This window comes from Emys orbicularis, chromosome 3 (genome assembly GCF_028017835.1).
Source record: "Emys orbicularis isolate rEmyOrb1 chromosome 3, rEmyOrb1.hap1, whole genome shotgun sequence".
NCBI classification, from domain to species: Eukaryota; Metazoa; Chordata; order Testudines; family Emydidae; genus Emys; species Emys orbicularis.
The window spans coordinates 15,544,424-15,562,483 of NC_088685.1; the positions used below are offsets into that span (position 1 = coordinate 15,544,424).

Here is an 18,060-nt window from a genome sequence, read left to right on the forward strand (position 1 = left end):
ATGGAAAGCTGGTTGGTTCATAGTGCTGTTAGAAATGAGAGAGAAAGAAAGGAGGATTTTTCTCTCTAGTATAAAGACCTGGTGACAAAACCACTACCTTTCTGATTGAGAAAACCCCCAGACATATACAGCACATGGGAGCACACTTCCGCTGGAATGTATTTGAATAAGCCTAAGCTATAGGCAGGAAAGAGAACTAAGCAGGTTGTTCTTCCCTTTTCAGAGATGATTCTGCTGGCTGCATTCCTGGGCCTGACTGCTGTGCTGCAGCCATCCACCGGACAGGTAGGACAAGAGCTGGGTGGGAAACATTTTTCCAATCCCAGGAACATTTTGAGATTTCTGAAATGTTTCTTGTCCTGAAACTGGACGAAAAATAAAAATATCAACTATTTTTTGCAAACTGAAAAAGAAAAACACATTTGGTTCAAGTCATTCGAATCATCCCACTTCAAAGCACTTCAAAGCACATCCCATTTCAAAGCACTTCATGTTGATTTTGACTATTTTCGGGCGGGGTGAAATGTTAAGAGTCCCTAAAGCCACAGAAGCATTTAACAACAAGGAGTCTGGTGGCACCTTAAAGACTAACAGATTTATTTGGGCATAAGCTTTCGTGGGTAAAAACCTCACTTCTTCGGATGCATAGAGTGAAAGTTACAGATGCAGACATTATATACTGACACATGGAGAGCAGGGAGTTACTTCGCAAGTGGAGAACCAGTGTTGACAGGGCCAATTCAATCAGGGTGGATGTAGTCCACTCCCAATAATAGATGAGGAGGTGTCAAGTCCAGGAGAGGAAAAGCTGCTTCTGTAATGAGCCAGCCACTCACAGTCCCTATTCAAGCCCAGATTAATGGTGTTAAATTTGCAAATGAATTTTAGTTCTGCTGTTTCTCTTTGAAGTCTGTTTCTGAAGTTTTTTTTGTTCAATGATAGTGACTTTTAAATCTGTAATAGAATGACCAGGGAGATTGAAGTGTTCACTTACTGGTTTTTGTATGTTACCATTCCTGATGTCCGACTTGTGTCCATTTATTCTTTTGCGGCGGGATGGTGGGGTGGAAATTGTTGAAGGCCAGGTGGAATTCTTCAAGGGCCTCCTTTCCGTGGGTCCATATGATGAAGATGTCATCAATGTAGCGCAAGTAGAGGAGGGGCACTAGGGGACGAGAGCTGAGGAAGCGTTGTTCTAAGTCAGCCATAAAAATGTTGGCATACTGTGGGGCCATGCGGGTACCCATAGCAGTGCCACTGACTTGAAGGTATAAGTTGTCCCCAAATCTGAAGTGGTTGTGGGTGAGGACAAAGTCACAAAGCTCAGCCACCAGGCGTGCTGTGGCCTCATCAGGGATACTGTTCCTGACAACTTGTAGTCCATCCTCATGCGGAATATTGGTGTAAAGTGCTTCTACATCCATGGTGGCCAGGATGGTGTTTTCAGGAAGAACACCAATGCATTGTAGTTTCCTCAGGAAGTCGGTGGTGTCTCAAAGATAGCTGGGAGTGGTGGTAGCGTAGGGTCTGAGGAGAGAGTCCAAATAGCCAGATAATCCTGCTGTAAGAGTGCCAATGCCAGAGATGATGGGGTGTCCAGGGTTTCCGGGTTTATGGATCTTGGGTAGCAGATAGAATACCCCTGGTAGGGGTTCTGGGGGTGTGTCCATGTAGATTTGTTCCCGTACTGTAGCTGGGAATTTCTTGAGCGGATGGTGTAGTTTCTTTTGGTATTCCTCAGTGGGATCAGAGGATAGTGGCCTGTAGAATATGGTCTTGGAGAGTTGCCTGGCAGCCTCCTGTTCATAATCCGGCCTGTTCATTATGACTACAGCACCTCCTTTGTCAGCCCCTTTGATAATGTCAGAGTTGTTTCTGAGGCTGTGGATGGCATTGCGTTCTGTACGGCTGAGGTTATGGGACAAATGATGTTTGTCCACAATTTCAGCCTGTGCACGTCTGTGGAAGCACTCTATGTAGAGGTCCAATCTGTCATTTTGACCATCAGGAGGAGTCCACCTGGACTTCAACAATTTCCACCCCACCATCAACCTCAGCCTGGACCAGTCCACACAAGAGATCCGCTTCCTGGACACTACAGTGCAAATAAGTGATGGTCACATAAACACCACCCTATACCGGAAACCTACTGACCGCTATACGTACCTACATGCCTCCAGCTTCCATCCAAGACACATCACACGATCCATTGTCTACAGCCAAGTCCTAAGATACAACCGAATTTGCTCCAACCCCTCAGACAGAGACAAACACCTACAAGATCTTTATCAAGCATTCTTAAAACTACAATACCCACCTGGGGAAGTGAGGAAACAGATTGACAGAGCAAGACAGGTACCCAGAAATCACCTACTACAGGACAGGCCCAACAAGGACAATAACAGAACACCACTGGCCATCACATACAGCACCCAGCTAAAACCTCTCCAGCGCATTATCCACAATCTACAACCTATCCTGGAAAATGATCCCTCACTCTCACAGACCTTGGGAGGCAGGCCAGTCCTTGCTTACAGAACCCCCCAACCTGAAGCAAATACTCACCAGCAACTACACACCACACCACAGAAACACCAACCCAGGAACCAATCCCTGTAGCAAACCTCGTTGCCTACTCTGTCCCCATATCTACTCTGGCGACACCATCAGAGAACCCAACCACATCAGCCACAGCATCAAGGGCTCATTCACTTGCACATCTACTAATGTTATATGTGCCAGCAATGCCCCTCTGCCATGTACATGGTCCAAACCGGACAATCCCTCCGCAAAAGAATAAATGGACACAAGTCGGACATCAGGAATGGTAACATACAAAAGCCAGTAAGTGAACACTTCAATCTCCCTGGTCATTCTATTACAGATTTAAAAGTAACTATACTTGAACAAAAAAAATTTCAGAAACAGGCGAACTAAAATTCATTTGCAAATTTAACACCATTAATCTGGGCTTGAATAGGGACTGGGAGTGGCTGGCTCATTACAGAAGCAGCTTTTCCTCTCCTGGAATTGACACCTCCTCATCTATTATTGGGAGTGGACTACATCCACCCTGACTGAGTTGGCCCTGTCAACACTGGTTCTCCACTTGCGAAGTAACTCCCTGTTCTCCATGTGTCAGTATATAATGCCTGCATCTGTAACTTTCACTCTATGCATCTGAAGTGAGGTTTTTGCCCACGAAAGCTTATGCCCAAATAAATCTGTTAGTCTTTAAGGTGCCACCAGACTCCTTGTTGTTTTTGTAGATACAGACTAACACGGCTACCCCCTGATACTTGAGAAGCATTTGAGTAATTTAAGTCCTTAAAACGGTACAAGTGTTCAAGGGAAATGAAAGGCCAGATCCTGCAAGTACTTTCACAATTAACTCTGCTCATATAAGTAGTCCTCTCAATGGCAATGGGATTACTCATGTGAGTAAAGTCAGGCACATTAAGAAGCAATCCTAGGATTAGGACCTAAGACCCTTTGGTTGAGTGAGGCTGAATGAAAAGTGAAATGACACACACATGCAGTAATACTGACTGAGCTTAGATGTTCATAATTGGGGTTATAATCTCTTTTGTAACCTTAGGTATGACATTCACGGTCCTGAAGAAATACTATAGTACACTAAAGAACTCAAACTTTTTGTGGTATTTTCACAGATTTGAAAGGAGTAAGAATTTCAAAATGCCAAAAGCTTCAGCCAAAAGCTTCAGCAAAAATTTCCAAAAAGATGCTTAATAGTCACATAGCTCCATATAACAATCTTTTTGCTATATGTCCGTGCAGTGCTTAGCACAATGGGATCCTCAGCCATGACTGGGGTCCTAGGAGCAACCACACTGTAAATAAATAAATAATTCAATGTAGTTGTTCCTGTCTTTACCAGCACTGAATTTGGCCAAATTGACAGATTCTTCTAAATACTGTATATCTATAATATTATCTAATCTTAGGATTTTTGTTTCTCATTTCTAAATTGTGCTCACCAGGAGCACATATGAAGTAGGGTGCTAAGTAACATAGAACACATATCATAACTGACCCATAATTTATGAATTAATTATTGATTCATTTGGATTAAATTAATTTTAAAATATTTCATGAACTAATGATGTTAATAAAGACACATTACTTGGAATTGATTCCTAGCTTCACATATAAAATATTTTTGACTCTCTCAACCTATATACAAAAAACCATGTTTTTTTTATTTAGACATCAGGTTTTGCTGCTCTGTCAACTGACAAGGCAGATCAACAAAAGGAGATTGTTGACAAGCACAATGCCCTAAGGAGAGGGGTGATGCCAACTGCTAGCAACATGCTGAGGATGGTAAGATGCATTTTGCAAACTAATCTGTAATGTATACTAATGTTAGTAGAGAATTTGCAAGGGCACAGCATTTCAGCCGGCAGAAAACATGTCATTTGAATCCTTTCCCCATTAAGATGTTGGAGAACATAGGAATTATCAAGGGAAGAAAGCACATTGGGGGTGACAAATCTTGCTACTCATGCACAACATCTCTGTAAGCGTGCGGGACTCACTCCTGCGGCACCTCCTGCTGGTCTCTGTCGGGAATTAGCTCGTCCAGCTTCTGGAGCGCCCTCTGCAGGCCGGTGATCCACCTTACCGCTGGCCCGTGTCCCTTTCAAGGCCCTGGTGCCCCTTTCTCTGGGGCACTGTCCCTCTGGCAGTAAACCCTTGGTCTCAGGGTCTCCCCACCCAGGGAACCCCCACCCCTTATCCCCACCTTGCCTCAGTGTAAGGCTACTGCCAGTCAGCAACTAGCCCCCATTCCCTGGGGCAGACTGCAGTGTAGGCCACTCATCACTGTCAAGGGGGGGTTGGACCTGCTGCCTTTGCCTACCCCTGGGCTGCCCTCTGCAACCCCCAGTACCCATTGGCCTTCTGCTAGGCCACAGCCTGGGGCTTTCCAGGCTGGAGCTCCCCAGCTCCTCTGCCTTTCCCCAGCCCTGCTCCACTCAAGTAATCTGCTCAGGTCCCTGCAACCAGGTCCATCTCCCTCTATAGCTAGAGAGAGACTGCTGAGCCCCTGACTCCCAGCCTCTTATATAGGGGGCAGATGGGCTCTGTTTGGGGCGTGGCCGCCACTCTGCCTGCTTCCCCCAATCAGCCCAGTGGCTGTTTTCTCCTGCCACAGCCCTTTCCTAGGGCTGTTTTAAGCCCCTCAGGGCAGGAGCTGGTGTCCACCCCTCTACAGTCTCCTTTTCAAGTGAATGGAAAACCCACTAGCTCTGGTCTCCCAGTTGTCTTGTGGTACGTTCTCTCTAGCCTTCTCCTAAGGTGTGCAGCTACTGAGCTCCTTCTCCTTTTACTACCCAAATGAAAGAGAGAGAGTTGTCAAGATTTTAAACACTCTGAAAATGCAATATCCAAGTGTATGTTCTCTTCTACATTCTGCATTACTAGGAGATACACATCTGAACACCTAATGTTTCTCATTTCATTAAGGAATGGAGTCCCACAGCTGCAGAGAATGCCAAAAGTTGGGCAAATGAATGTACTTTACTCCACAGTCCCGAAAGCAGAAGGACAACTAGTAAGTAAAGTGTCAGTTTTAAATGAATAATGCACAATTCATCCAATTATATGAACAATTTTCAGATAATATAACCCCACTCATATTTAAGTGGTATTAATATTTTGCTGAATGAATAAGATTTATAACAGTGGAGTGTATGGATTCATCTAGTCTGCTGTGTGATATTTAGAGGTAAGCAATATTTTTTGAATATAGACTAAATTTAAACATTAAAGAAATAATGAAAAATTTCCAAGAAATTTCACAATTTTTAATTTTGGGGAAAAAAGGGAAAAAATTTCAAATGTTTTTGTTTAGATTTCTCATTCCAATCCCCCTCCTCCGACTCCTTATCCCTAAACAGCTCTAATAATATGAAGAATATTTTGTGTGAAGGTAAAACACTTTTAATTGAGGTCACAGAATGGTGAACAATGCTGTTGTTACTTTGAGCTTATTCAAGACTGGACCCAAAACAAAACAATGGACATGACCACTCCTGACACATGAGAAAGTTTGAATCCAGATCCAAATTTAAGCTTTGATTCTGATTTATGTTGCACCAGTTTTACATTAGTGTAATTCCACTGACTTCCATGGAGTTACTCCTACTTTAAGAATCATTGCAAGAAAACCTATTTTCTCAATATTTTCATAACAAACACCAGGGTGGATTAAGAACATAAGCACAGCCATACTGGTTCAGACCAAAGGTCCATCTAGCACAGTATCCTGTCTCCAACAGTGGCCAATACCAGGTGCCCCAGAGGGAATGAACAGAACAGGTAATCATCAAGTGATCCAAATCCTATCACCCATTCTCAGCTTCTGGCAAACAGAGGCTAGGGACACCATCCCTCCCCATGCTGGGTAATAGCCATTGATGGACCTATCCTCCATGAATTTATCCAGTTCTTTTTTGAACCTTGTTATAGTCTTGGCCTTCACAACATCCTCTGGCAAATAATTCCACAGGTTGACTGTGCATTGTGTTAAGAAATACTTCCTTGTGTTTGTTTTTAAACCTACTGCTTATACATTTCATTTGGTGGCCCCTAGTTCTTGTGTGATGAAAAGGAGTAAATCACACTTTCTTATTTACATTCTGCACACCAGTCATGATTTTATAGACCTCAATCATATCCCCCCTCAGTCTCTTTCCCAAACTGAAATGCCCCAGTCTTATTTATCTCTCCCCATACAGAAGCTGTTCCATACCCCTAATCATTTTTTTTGTCCTTTTCTGAATCTTTTCCAAGTCCAATATAACTTTTTTGAGATGGGGCGACCACATCTGCAGGCAGTATTCAAGATGTGGGCATACCATGGATTTATATAGACACAATATGATATTTTCTGTCTTATTCTCTATCCTTCTTAATGATTCCCAACATTCTGTTAGCTTTTTTGACTGCCGTTGCACATTGAGTGGATGTTTTTAGAGAACTATCCACAATGACTCCAAGATCTCTTTCTTGAGTGGTAACAGCTAATTTAGACCCCATCACTTCACATGTATAGTTGGGATTATGCTTTCCATTGTGCATTACTTTGCATTTATCAACAGTGAATTTCATCTGCCATTTTGTTGCCCAGTCTCTCAGTTTTGTGAAATCCATTTCTAGCTCTTCACAGTCTGCCTGGAACTTAACTATCTTGAGTAGTTTTGTATCATCTGCAAAGTTTGCCACCTCACTGTTTACCCCTTTTTCCAGATGATTTATGAGTATGTTGAATAGGATTGGTCCCAGTGCAGACGCCTATTTTCCTCTCTCCATTCTGAAAACTGAGCATTTATTCCTACCCTTTGTTGCCTATCTTTTAACCAGTTACCAATTTATGAGACCACCTTCCCTCTTTATCCTATGACAGCTTACTTTGCTTAAGAGTCTTTGGTGAGGGACCTTGTCAAAGGCTTTCTGAAAATCTAAGTACACTATATCCACTGGATCCCCCTTGTCCACATGTTTGTTGACCCCTCAAAGAATTCTAGTAGATTGGTGAGGCATGATTTCCCTTTATAAAAACCATGTTGACTCTTCCCCAACAAATTATGTTCATCTCTGTGTCTGATAATTTTGTTCTTTACTATAGTTTCAACCAGTATGCCCGGTACTGAAGTCAGGCTTACCGGCCTGTAATTGCTGGGATCACCTCTGGAGCCCTTTGAAAAAATTGGCGTCATGTTAGGTATTCTCCAGTCATTCAGTACTGAAGCTGATTTAAATGATAGGTTATAGATGACAGTTAGTTCTGCAATCTCACATTTGAGTTTCTTCATAGCTCTTGGATGAATACCATCTGGTCCTGGTGACTTATTACTGTTTAGTTTATCAATTTGTTCCAAAATCTCCTCTAATGACACCTCAATCTGGGACAGTTCCTCAGATTTGTCACCTAAAAAGAATGGTTCAGGTTTGGGAATCTCCCTCACATCCTCAGCTGTGAAGCCCGATGCAAAGAATTCATTTAGTTTCTCTGCAGTGGCCTTCTCGTCCTTGAGTGCTACCTTAGCATCTCGATCATCCACTGTCCCCACCAGTTGTTTAGCAGGCAAAAAAATTTGCTATAAATGTTTGAGTCTTTGGCTAGTTGTTCAAATACTTTTTTGGCCTTCCTAATTATATTTTTACACTTCATTTGCCAGTGTTTATGCACCTTTCTATTTTCCTCACAAGGATTTAACTTCCACTTTTTAAACGATGCCTTTTTGTCTTTCACTGCTTCTTTTACTGTGTTATTTAGCCAGGGTGTCACTTTTTTGGTTCACTTACTATGGTTTTTAATTTGGGGTATACATTATGGTGTCTTTAAAAAGTTTCCATTCAGCTTGTAGATCCTTAACAGTAGCTCCTTGAATTGTAGACATAGTCTATGGAGAAAACCAGAAGGCTGGGCCAGTATGAGACTATTCAGGATGCCGTGGACAGGGAATGAGTGAGCAATGTCAAGGAGTTTTTGCTGGCAGCAACATCTGTCCAGAGTGGGTGGATCTCTCAGTTTGGGGGATCCCTTGGCATTTTGGTAGATCTGGGCTTTGCTAATTTATTGGAACCATGAAGGTTCAGATAAACATCTGAATCTTTGAATGCTTTTGAGAATCAAAGTTAACCTTTGAACCATTGGGATTTCCCCAACACCATTCACTCATGACCTGGAGAGTGACAGAGGGCAAGGCTGTAGTGTGTGGGTATTCAGGAAATGAAACAGATTCTTCCCACCAGACTGTCCTAGAAATTCCTGAATTTTCTACTGGTTCTACCCACATGGCAAAGCGCTTGTATCTTCTTACGCCCCTTTCTTCAGCTTTTGTGACTTGTTTCCTTTCCATTTTCAGCAGTGGGCTGTGGCGAAAATCTCTACATGTCAACTGCACCCAATTCCTGGTCAGATGCAATTCAAGCCTGGTACAATGAGGTGGGAAATTTCATGTATGGCATTGGGTCAACCACACCAGGTGCAGTGACTGGCCATTATACTCAGGTAGGGACCATAGTACCACTTGTTACATTCATGTTTTAACTGATACATGTTTGACTAAATGATTATCATGGGTAGGAGAATAACAGCTTCAATATATTTAAAGAAAATAAACACCATGAAGGATAAGAATTATTCCAACAGAGCAAAATTAATGTGACCAAAAAAAATAAGAATATGGAAACTGTAGACTAAATATTATGACCAACTTCCTCACAGTAAGATGTATTAGACCTAGGGATATGGTGGAAACCCTATGGCTTGGATATTTGAAAACTAGGCTAGACCAAGCTACTTAAGTTGTAGGGAACAGTAACACATTGGCAGAGGGATAGACTCGAAAAATCTACTAGATTTTTTTCTTGTGGGAGTAATGTTCTTCTTGCTGTACTGATGGCAAATTAGGTTATAAGTTATTATCTTCCCTTAGCGTTCCTTCAATAACTTCTTCAGACACATACACATTCACAAATTATAAACTAATCAAGCTAATTCTCCTACAGGTTAGGAAGGAAGAATGTGTGAAAATTTATTTGTATTTTTTAAAATATTTTGGAGGCCCTAAGTTATTACTGGAATGGGGGTGAGATAAGAACCTAGGGAGATAAACAGCTTTACATTGGTTTACAAACTCTGTAGAATTGTATTGTCTTAGACTTCATGCCCTGAAGGGACCATTATGACCATCTAGTCTCACCAGCTGTGGGTAACACTGACCAGATACTTTTATCTAGTGACTCCTGAATCTTGCCCAACAGTTTGTGGTTGAACCAGAGTATGTGTTGTTTGTATGTATGTCTTGATTTAAATATTCCAGGTGACTGAGAATCTACCATGTTGGTTGCATTTCATTCCCATTACATCCTACAAAGGGTGAATAAGACCATATGAAAACTACATAGTCTGGTTTCTCTCCTACAAGATGTGACTTATATTCTGCCACATTGTGTGATAAGATAATGTGCCCAAATCCAGCTTCATAGAAGTATATTTTATATTAAAACATAGTCTTTCACATTCACTCATGTAGTTACTCTTCTATCTCCAGGTGGTTTGGTACAAGTCTTACCAGATTGGATGTGCAGTTGCCTTTTGTCCTGAGAGTGAATACAACTACTTTTATGTTTGCCATTACTGCCCTGCGTATGTATTAACTATAGATTTAATTGATTCTTGGAATTCCTTAGTGTTTTAATTCATTAAAATGACCCAGGAAACTTTCAGCTACATTGCTGATTGCATCATAATTTTTTAGTGGGTTTATGGTCGGAGGGGCAATTCAGTAATAGTGGTATGCAGAAGCGTATATGCAAATTACATTCTAAAATAAAACAACTCAGAGAACCCTTAATTGCCCAGTGAGGTCTGCTCTGCTTAAAAATCTAAGCATTCTTTTCTAACTGCTTGGTAAGTGAGAAATACGAGCGTCTTCTTTTTATCCACAAAAACAACAAGGAGTCCGGTGGCATCTTAAAGACTAACCGATTTATTTGGGCATAAGCTTTCATGAGTAAAAAACTTCACTTCTTCAGATGCATGGAGTGAAAATTACAGATGCAGGCATTATATAATGACACAGGAAGAGAAGGGAGTTACCTCACAAGTGGAGAACCAGTGTTGACAGGGCCAATCCGATCATGGTGGATGTAGTCCACTCCCAATAATAGATGAGGAGGTGTCAATTACAGGAGAGGCAAAGCTGCTTTTGTAATGAGCCAGCCACTCACAGTCCCTATTCAAGCCCAAATTAATGGTGTTAAATTTGCAAATGAATTTTAGTTCGCCTGTTTCTCTTTGAAGCCTGTTTCTGAAGTTTGTTTGTTCAAGTATAGTTACTTTTAAATCTGTTATAGAATGTCCAGGGAGATTAAAGTGTTCTCCTACTGGCTTTTGTATGTTACCATTCCTGATGTCCGATTTGCCCAACAAGGAAAATAACAGAACACCACTGGCCATCACGTACAGCCCCCAGCTAAAACCTCTCCAGTGTATTATCAACGATCTACAACATATCCTGGAAAACGATCCCTCACTCTCACAGACCTTGGGAGGCAGGCCAGTCCTCACTTACAGACAGCCCCCCAACCTGAAGCAAATACTCACCAGCAACTACACACTACATCACAGAAACACCAACCCAGGAACCAATCCCTGTAGTAAACCTCGTTGCCTACTCTGTCCCCATATCTACTCTGGCGACACCATCAGAGGACCCAACCACATCAGCCACAGCATCAAGGGCTCATTCACCTGCATGTCTACTAGTGTTATATATGCCATCAAGTGACAGCAGCGCCCCTCTGCCATGTATATTGGCCAAACCGGACTGTCCCTATGTAAAAGAATAAATGGACACAAATTAGACATCAGGAATGGTAAAATATACAAAAGCCAGTAGGAGAACACTTTAATCGCACGCTGCCCCCGCCCCGAGCACAGACTCCACAGCTCCCATTGGCCGTAAGTGTGGCCAATGGGCACTCCCGCGTGCAGCAGCACGCAGAGACCCCCTGCCTCCTTCCCCCTCCTCCCCCACTAAGAGCCGCTCCTGAAGGGGTTTCTGTGCCGGTCGCTTTGGGAGCCGCACCATCCGAGTTAAGCGCCGCCCCCCTCCCACACCCCAACCCCCTGCCCCAGCCCAGAGCCTGCACCGTGCCCCCAAACTTCCTCCCAGAAATGAAGCTGCACACAGGGCCCCACTAACTCTAAATCTGCCACTGCTCCTGCAGGGTTAATTGTACATGCTTCTGACGTAGCAGTGCTGGTCGCTGTGAGCCCTCTGTGCAGGATGGCACATGAACACTTGCAAGTACTGTAAGCAATACGTTAACAATAAAGCCAACGGGTAAGAGTTTCAAAGCAGTGCAGGGGGGTTGGTTATACATCTTTGGTTCATATTAAGAGTTACACTTTGAAATTGTTGTTTGCTACAGACCAGACTAAGGGTGTGTCTACACTGCAGCCAGGGGTACGTCTACATGAGCTGCAATCACACCCGTGCTAGTTTTATTCTAGCTCGCTTGCAAAAATAATAGGCAGCGTGCATCAGAACAGGCATCAGCCCAGGCTGGATAAGCCTGCCTGACCCCTCTGGGCACATACTCCCTTGTGCAGCCTGTGCTGAAGCCTGCTCCATGACGTCTTCACTTATTTGCAGCCTGGTAGCAGGATTAGAGCTAGTGAGGGGATGTCTGCACAACCTGCTAATCACACCCACTCCTGCAATGTAAATGTCCCCTGTGTGTAAATGAAGATGTGTGTTGTAGACTGACTTTACATTTTATGCTGTTTAATTTTACCCTTTCAGGGGGAATATCAATACCTTAATAAAAACACCTTACAAATCAGGAGCAGCGTGTGGAGATTGCCCTAATGCTTGTGACAATGGACTATGCAGTAAGTTTTAGCAATTTGAAGTATTAATAAGTGACAACTTTGCCACTGCAAAACAATGTTTAATTCCCTTGGAGGGAAGGCTTTGGGAAATTATCAACTCAAAAACCATGGCTTCAGAGCCAGACTGCAATGCCCTGACCCACGCTCATTGCTAAGCATGCCATGTTTGAAAATGAGCATGTGTTGGGGCTCATGTAAGGGCTTCTGATGGGGGACTGGTATGTCTGGGGAATGTCATCATGTTATCACGTCCCCCTCAAAAGAGAAGACTGAGGGGGACATAGTCTGCAGAGATGTACAATTTTGTTGTAAAGGAGATGGTGATCAATTGTTCTCCACATTGTCCCAGGGTAGGACAAGAAGTAATTGGCTTAGTTTACAGTAAGGGAGATTTAGATATTAGGAAAATCTCTCTAACTTAAGGGTAGTTAAGCACAGGAACAGGTTGGAATCCCCATCATTGGAAGTTTTTTTTTTTTTAAGAATAGGCTAGATTAACTTGTCAGGGATGGCCTAGGAATACTTAATTCTACCTCAGCATGGGAGCAGATGACCTCTCAAGGTCCCTTCCAGCCCTACATTTCTGTGAATCGGTACTGAATAGGACTTTATACCATTAGTCTGATTTATTATTTGTATCGTGATAGCACTTAGGAGCCACTGTCATGGACCAGGACTCTGTTGTGCTAGACATCGCATAAATACATAATGAATAGTCCAATTGAAATCAGTGAGACAACTTGTGGAGTACGCTGCTGCTTAATATGAGCAAGGAGATCACCATTAACTCTGCCCCCTTCCCACCCCCCCAAAAAGAAAAGAAAAAGGAATTTGTGAAAACATTAAAAATATTTAACACCTACAATGGCAAGAGCAGTTCTCACAGGGATTTTAGACTGTCATTCGTCCAGTCCAAGTGGAGTAACGGCATTTTCCTACTTCTCATTCTGGGTAATAACCTTTGAGCCACGGTGTGGAACCTTTACTCACACATGAGTAAGTGCTCACCAGGAAGTAGCTCCATTGGCTTCAGTGGGACTGAATAAGTGCTCCTCCACCTGAGTGAGCATTGCACATTCTAGCCCTTGGTGTTTTATATACACCTCTACCTCGATATAACGCGACTCGATATAACCCAAATTCAGATATAACGCGGTAAAGCAGTGCTCCGGGGGGGCGGGGCTGCGCACTCCCATGGATCAAAGCAAGTTCGATATAGCGCGATTTCACCTATAACATAGTAAGATTTTTTTGGCTCCAGAGGACAGCGTTATATCGAGGTAGAGGTGTACTAGACCCTTTGCCTCTGAGCAACAAGTTTCTCCTAAGATTGCTGTAGTGGGAGAGGTACCACAGCAAAGCTGCCTCGTGGTGTGCAAGGAAAAAACAGCTGAGTCTCTAATCTGTTATGTCGCCTAATGTGCCTCCCCAGGCAGAGAGAGGTGGCTTTCATCCCCCTCTCTCATATGGTAGACCAGGGGTAGACAACCTATGGCACGCGTGCCAAAGGCGGCACGCAAGCTGATTTTCAGTGGCACTCACACTGCCCGGGTGCTGGCCACCTGTGCGGGGGGCTCTGCATTTTAATTTAATTTTTTAATGAAGCTTCTTAAACATTTTAAAAACCTTATTTACTTTACATACAACAATAGTTTAGTTATATATTATAGACTTATAGAAAGAGACTTCTAAAAGGGTTAAAACATATTACTGGCACGTGAAAACTTAAATTAGAGTGAATAAATGAAGATTCGGCACACCACTTCTGAAAGGTTGCCGACCCTTGTGGTAGACTGTCAGGGCCCTTTGCTAACAACCAAAGCCACTTGGATTTGTACACTAAGAACTGCTGAGTGTATAGAAAAACCTGCAATGGATTTTGCGGTTGTAACTTCCAAGACACACATATGGACAGACTGGAGGTGGAACGACTGGAGGTGCTGCACCTGAGGCAGGCACAGTAGTTCTGGGAGGAAAGGGACAGTATGGCTGCCCTGACACCCTGTGAAATGATGCAGACAGCACACCCCACTGAGCGTGCACAGAGGAGAATGGGTCCATTGCTCTGCCCTCCATTCAGCTCCTCTACTCATTTTGGGGTGACTAGCGCCATCACACTGAGTCACTGAATTCCCTAAGGATGAAACTTACCCATGTGCAGAGGGTCATCACAAAGCCGATGCCCCATTAAGGTCCCACCAGTTGCTATTTTCATGGGTTAAGTTGGACTGTAATGTGGCTCAGGCCTTGTACTGACCCTCACACAGGGATGGATTTCACCTTGAGCTCAAAGGGAGATTGTGCCAAGCCCCTGGGCAAAGGTGCAAGGGAAGTAGGACAGTTCCGTATGACGTCTTCCTCCTGGATGACTGGGCCGATATATTGATACAGTCCACAGAATACACTAGGTTTGCAAATCTGGATAGCTCATTTCTGGGACAAAAACGCTACTGGGAAATAAAAGGACTGAGAACAGATCCCGTCTTCTTAAAAAGAAACCAGCCTCCAAACCTGACTTCTCCTTATTGTAATGGTATTGTAATAAGCTGTACTAAAGCAAAAAGCATTGCTCCACCTAATACAATACCTTGAATTAAGTAAACAATATTTCTGTGGCCAGTTAGACTTTTAGAACCTTACTGGGGAATAAGTAAAACTGTGCTGAAAAAAATACACTGGAAAATGTTTATTTAGTCAAAATATGCTGTAACAAGAGGAAAAACACCCTACACTGTTTCCTTTAATATCTAATCTCATGATGTGTTTCATTTTCAGCTAATCCTTGTACATATGTGAACACTTACTCAAATTGTCCTGATTTAGTAAAGAACTATGGATGTGCACAGTCCGTGCTCAAGAAATACTGTCTTGCCTCCTGCCGTTGCCCCACTGAAATAATATAACAGCCTCGGATTCCTCTCTTCATGGAAATTCTTCTCTTTAATAACAGCACCTTTTAGAAAATCAGGGTCCCATCTTGCACCCCTTATGTGTGTAGTCCTGGTGACTTCAATGGGACTACTCATCTGAGTGTAGGATCTGGCCACTCAACTTATGTTCTTATCCTAGTTTAATTCTTTGTTTTAAAATGTTGTAGATTTTTCTTTTTTGCTTGAAATTCAGCATCTTACATGCTAGACTTATATAATATTCAATGACTGAGATTTCTTCTCCATCAATGTCAACTTCACTCTCTACAAAATACCATTTAAAGTACTATCTATCTAAAGATCAGTTCCTGCCAAGATATACATGTATAGTCCTTATTCTGTAAGTAATCCCACTGATACAATGGGCCAGACATCTCCATCTTCATTCATGTGCAGAGTCACCTTACCGCACAAGCGTTCCTGTTCGTTGCAACAGGAATACAAAGGTTGTAAGGTCTTAATCAATGGGAGTAAGGGTAGCAGAACTGTTCCCACTAAAAGTACTGAGGACTGGATTCTGCCACCCTTGATCACATGGAGTAGTACCTTACTCTGCAAATAAACCTGTGGACTGCATTGCAAGGAGGACATCAGAATTTGGTCCATTTAGATTAATTGGACTACTCCTAGTATAAGATACTACTCAGCATGAATGAGAGTGTCAAAATCTGACCCTCAGTGAGAAAGGGCTCTTGGAACAATGGGATCAATAAGTCTATTCTTGAAAGTAATTATCACACAAGGAAGGAAGGATTATGAGATAGGGAACTGTTCTTCTAATAACAAATAGAGAGCTGTCACCTGAGTTACTTTTAAATCATTTGTCATTTCTGTATTACTCATTAAATTACTCGTTCAATACTGCACAAATTGTTTTGGCTTTTATTACTTTTGCTTCATGTAAAATACTGTTTCGCCAACTTCCATGGAGTGTAAGTCTTTTATCACAATTCTTTGTCCGTAGAGCCTTGGTGCAGCAAGCAACGTTTGACTGATATGCCTGGAAACACTTCAGAAGATCTATAACACTCACTTCTATTTTGAAAAGGTGAAGTTTCTTGGGTAGAAATAGTCAAAGAATGTAGATATCAGAGCAGCAATTCTAGTCCAAGTAACAACAAACAAACAGACAAAAAGTTCTGTGACTCACAAAGGTCGAATGAGTCTGGCATCTACTTGGTTTCCTTCCACCTCCCTATCACAAAGAGAGAGTGTTATACATAATACACAACCTGTCTCTGATCTTTGGGAAAGAGCGGTTGCATTGGGCGTGCAGCAGAGAGTGGATGACAATGAACCCACAGTTCCCATAGCATCCCTTTAGTTCTCCATATCATGACTTGTCCTTTAGGCATTCTGCCATTCAGGGCATCTCTATAGATTGAAAGGCCCTGATTCACCAGAGTACTTAGGCAGATGCTGAACTTTAAGTGCATGCTTATGTAAGGAAATGTTTGCAGTTGAGCACATGATTAAGTGTTTTGGTGAATCAGGGCCAAAAGCATGAGTAGTGAATAGACCATTTATTCATTTTACACCTGCCAAAAAGTGAATATCCAAAGTTACAACATCTTTGGATGAAGAACATCCAAAGTTACAATTAATACATTTTAGAAGGGATAGTAAACCTTGTGCTTCAGGGCTAAGCTAAATTCCAAATATTAGAGACAAGAATGAGAGCTAATGTGCGGGAAAGGGGACTGCAGAGTTCTTACTCCTTCCTCTGGAATAACTGGTACTGGTCACTCTCAGAGACAGGATACTGAATTAGATGGACCCGGGTCTGGTCCAGTTTGGCACTCCCTAGGTTACCTGTGAATAACAGACATCAACCCATTGTGCAAGTGATACTATATATGGAAAAGTGACTTCCTCTCTAAAACCTTATGTTGGCTTGTTGGCAACTGTCTCAAAATACAGTTGTCGTCAAATGTTGGCCGTGTGTGTGTGTTTTCTCTGTGTGCTGTCCTGGCTCTGCGCAGATAGTTGGCACAGCAGACCTTGATTGATCCACCCAATAAAACCACAGACATGATTTAGTAGCAAAGGCACCCAGCCAGGTTTTATTGTTAACGAAGCAAGGACCTAGTATCCCTTAGACTCTACAGGACCACTAACACATGTATGACCGTTACAATGGACCAGCTCAGTCAGTGGCGGGACTTTCCACTGCCTTCTTGGCTGCCCAAAGACACTCCCTGAGACTCCATTTTATACACGAATAAGAACATAAGAATGGCCCCACTGGGTCAGACCAAGGGTCCATCTAGCCCAGTATCCTGTCTTCCAACAGTGGCCAGTACCAGGTGCCCTAGAGGGAATGAACAGAACAGGTAATAATCAAGTGATCCATCCACATCGCTCATTCCCACCTAATGGCAAACAGAGGCTAAAGACACCATTCCTGCTCATCCTGGCTAATAGCCATTGATGGACCTATCCTCCATGAATGTATCTAGTTCTTTTTTGAACCCTCTTATGGTCTTGGCTTCACAACATCCTCTGGCAAGGAGTTCCACAGGTTGACTGTGCGTTGTGTGAAGAAATACTTCCTTTTATTTGTTTTAAACCTGCTGCCTATTAATTTCATTTGGTGACCCCTAGTTCTTGTGTTATGAGAAGTAGTAAACAACACTTCCTTATCTACTTTCTCTATACCAGTCATGATTTTATAAACCTCAATCATATCTCCCGTTA

General features: G+C 42.7%; 1 protein-coding gene across 1 annotated transcript; it reads left to right on the top strand.

Annotated features, from left to right (window-relative positions):
• The first annotated feature begins 225 nt into the window (after positions 1-225).
• LOC135875725 (cysteine-rich venom protein TEL1-like) lies at positions 226-15,336 on the top strand. Its single transcript, XM_065400706.1, has 7 exons — positions 226-285; positions 4,228-4,344; positions 5,488-5,575; positions 8,895-9,040; positions 10,086-10,180; positions 12,345-12,433; positions 15,209-15,336. Exons 1-7 carry the CDS (start codon positions 226-228, stop codon positions 15,334-15,336), a joined length of 723 nt encoding a protein of 240 aa, XP_065256778.1.
• The last annotated feature ends 2,724 nt before the right edge of the window (positions 15,337-18,060 follow it).

Excerpts from the sequence above, each read along its gene's own strand:
- LOC135875725 (XM_065400706.1), top strand. The coding sequence starts at position 226 with ATGATTCTGCTGGCTGCATTCCTGGGCCTGACTGCTGTGCTGCAGCCA. Across the intron at positions 5,576-8,894 it reads CGAAAGCAGAAGGACAACTA|CAGTGGGCTGTGGCGAAAAT; the intron begins GTAAGTAAAGTG and ends TTCCATTTTCAG. Across the intron at positions 9,041-10,085 it reads TGACTGGCCATTATACTCAG|GTGGTTTGGTACAAGTCTTA; the intron begins GTAGGGACCATA and ends TTCTATCTCCAG.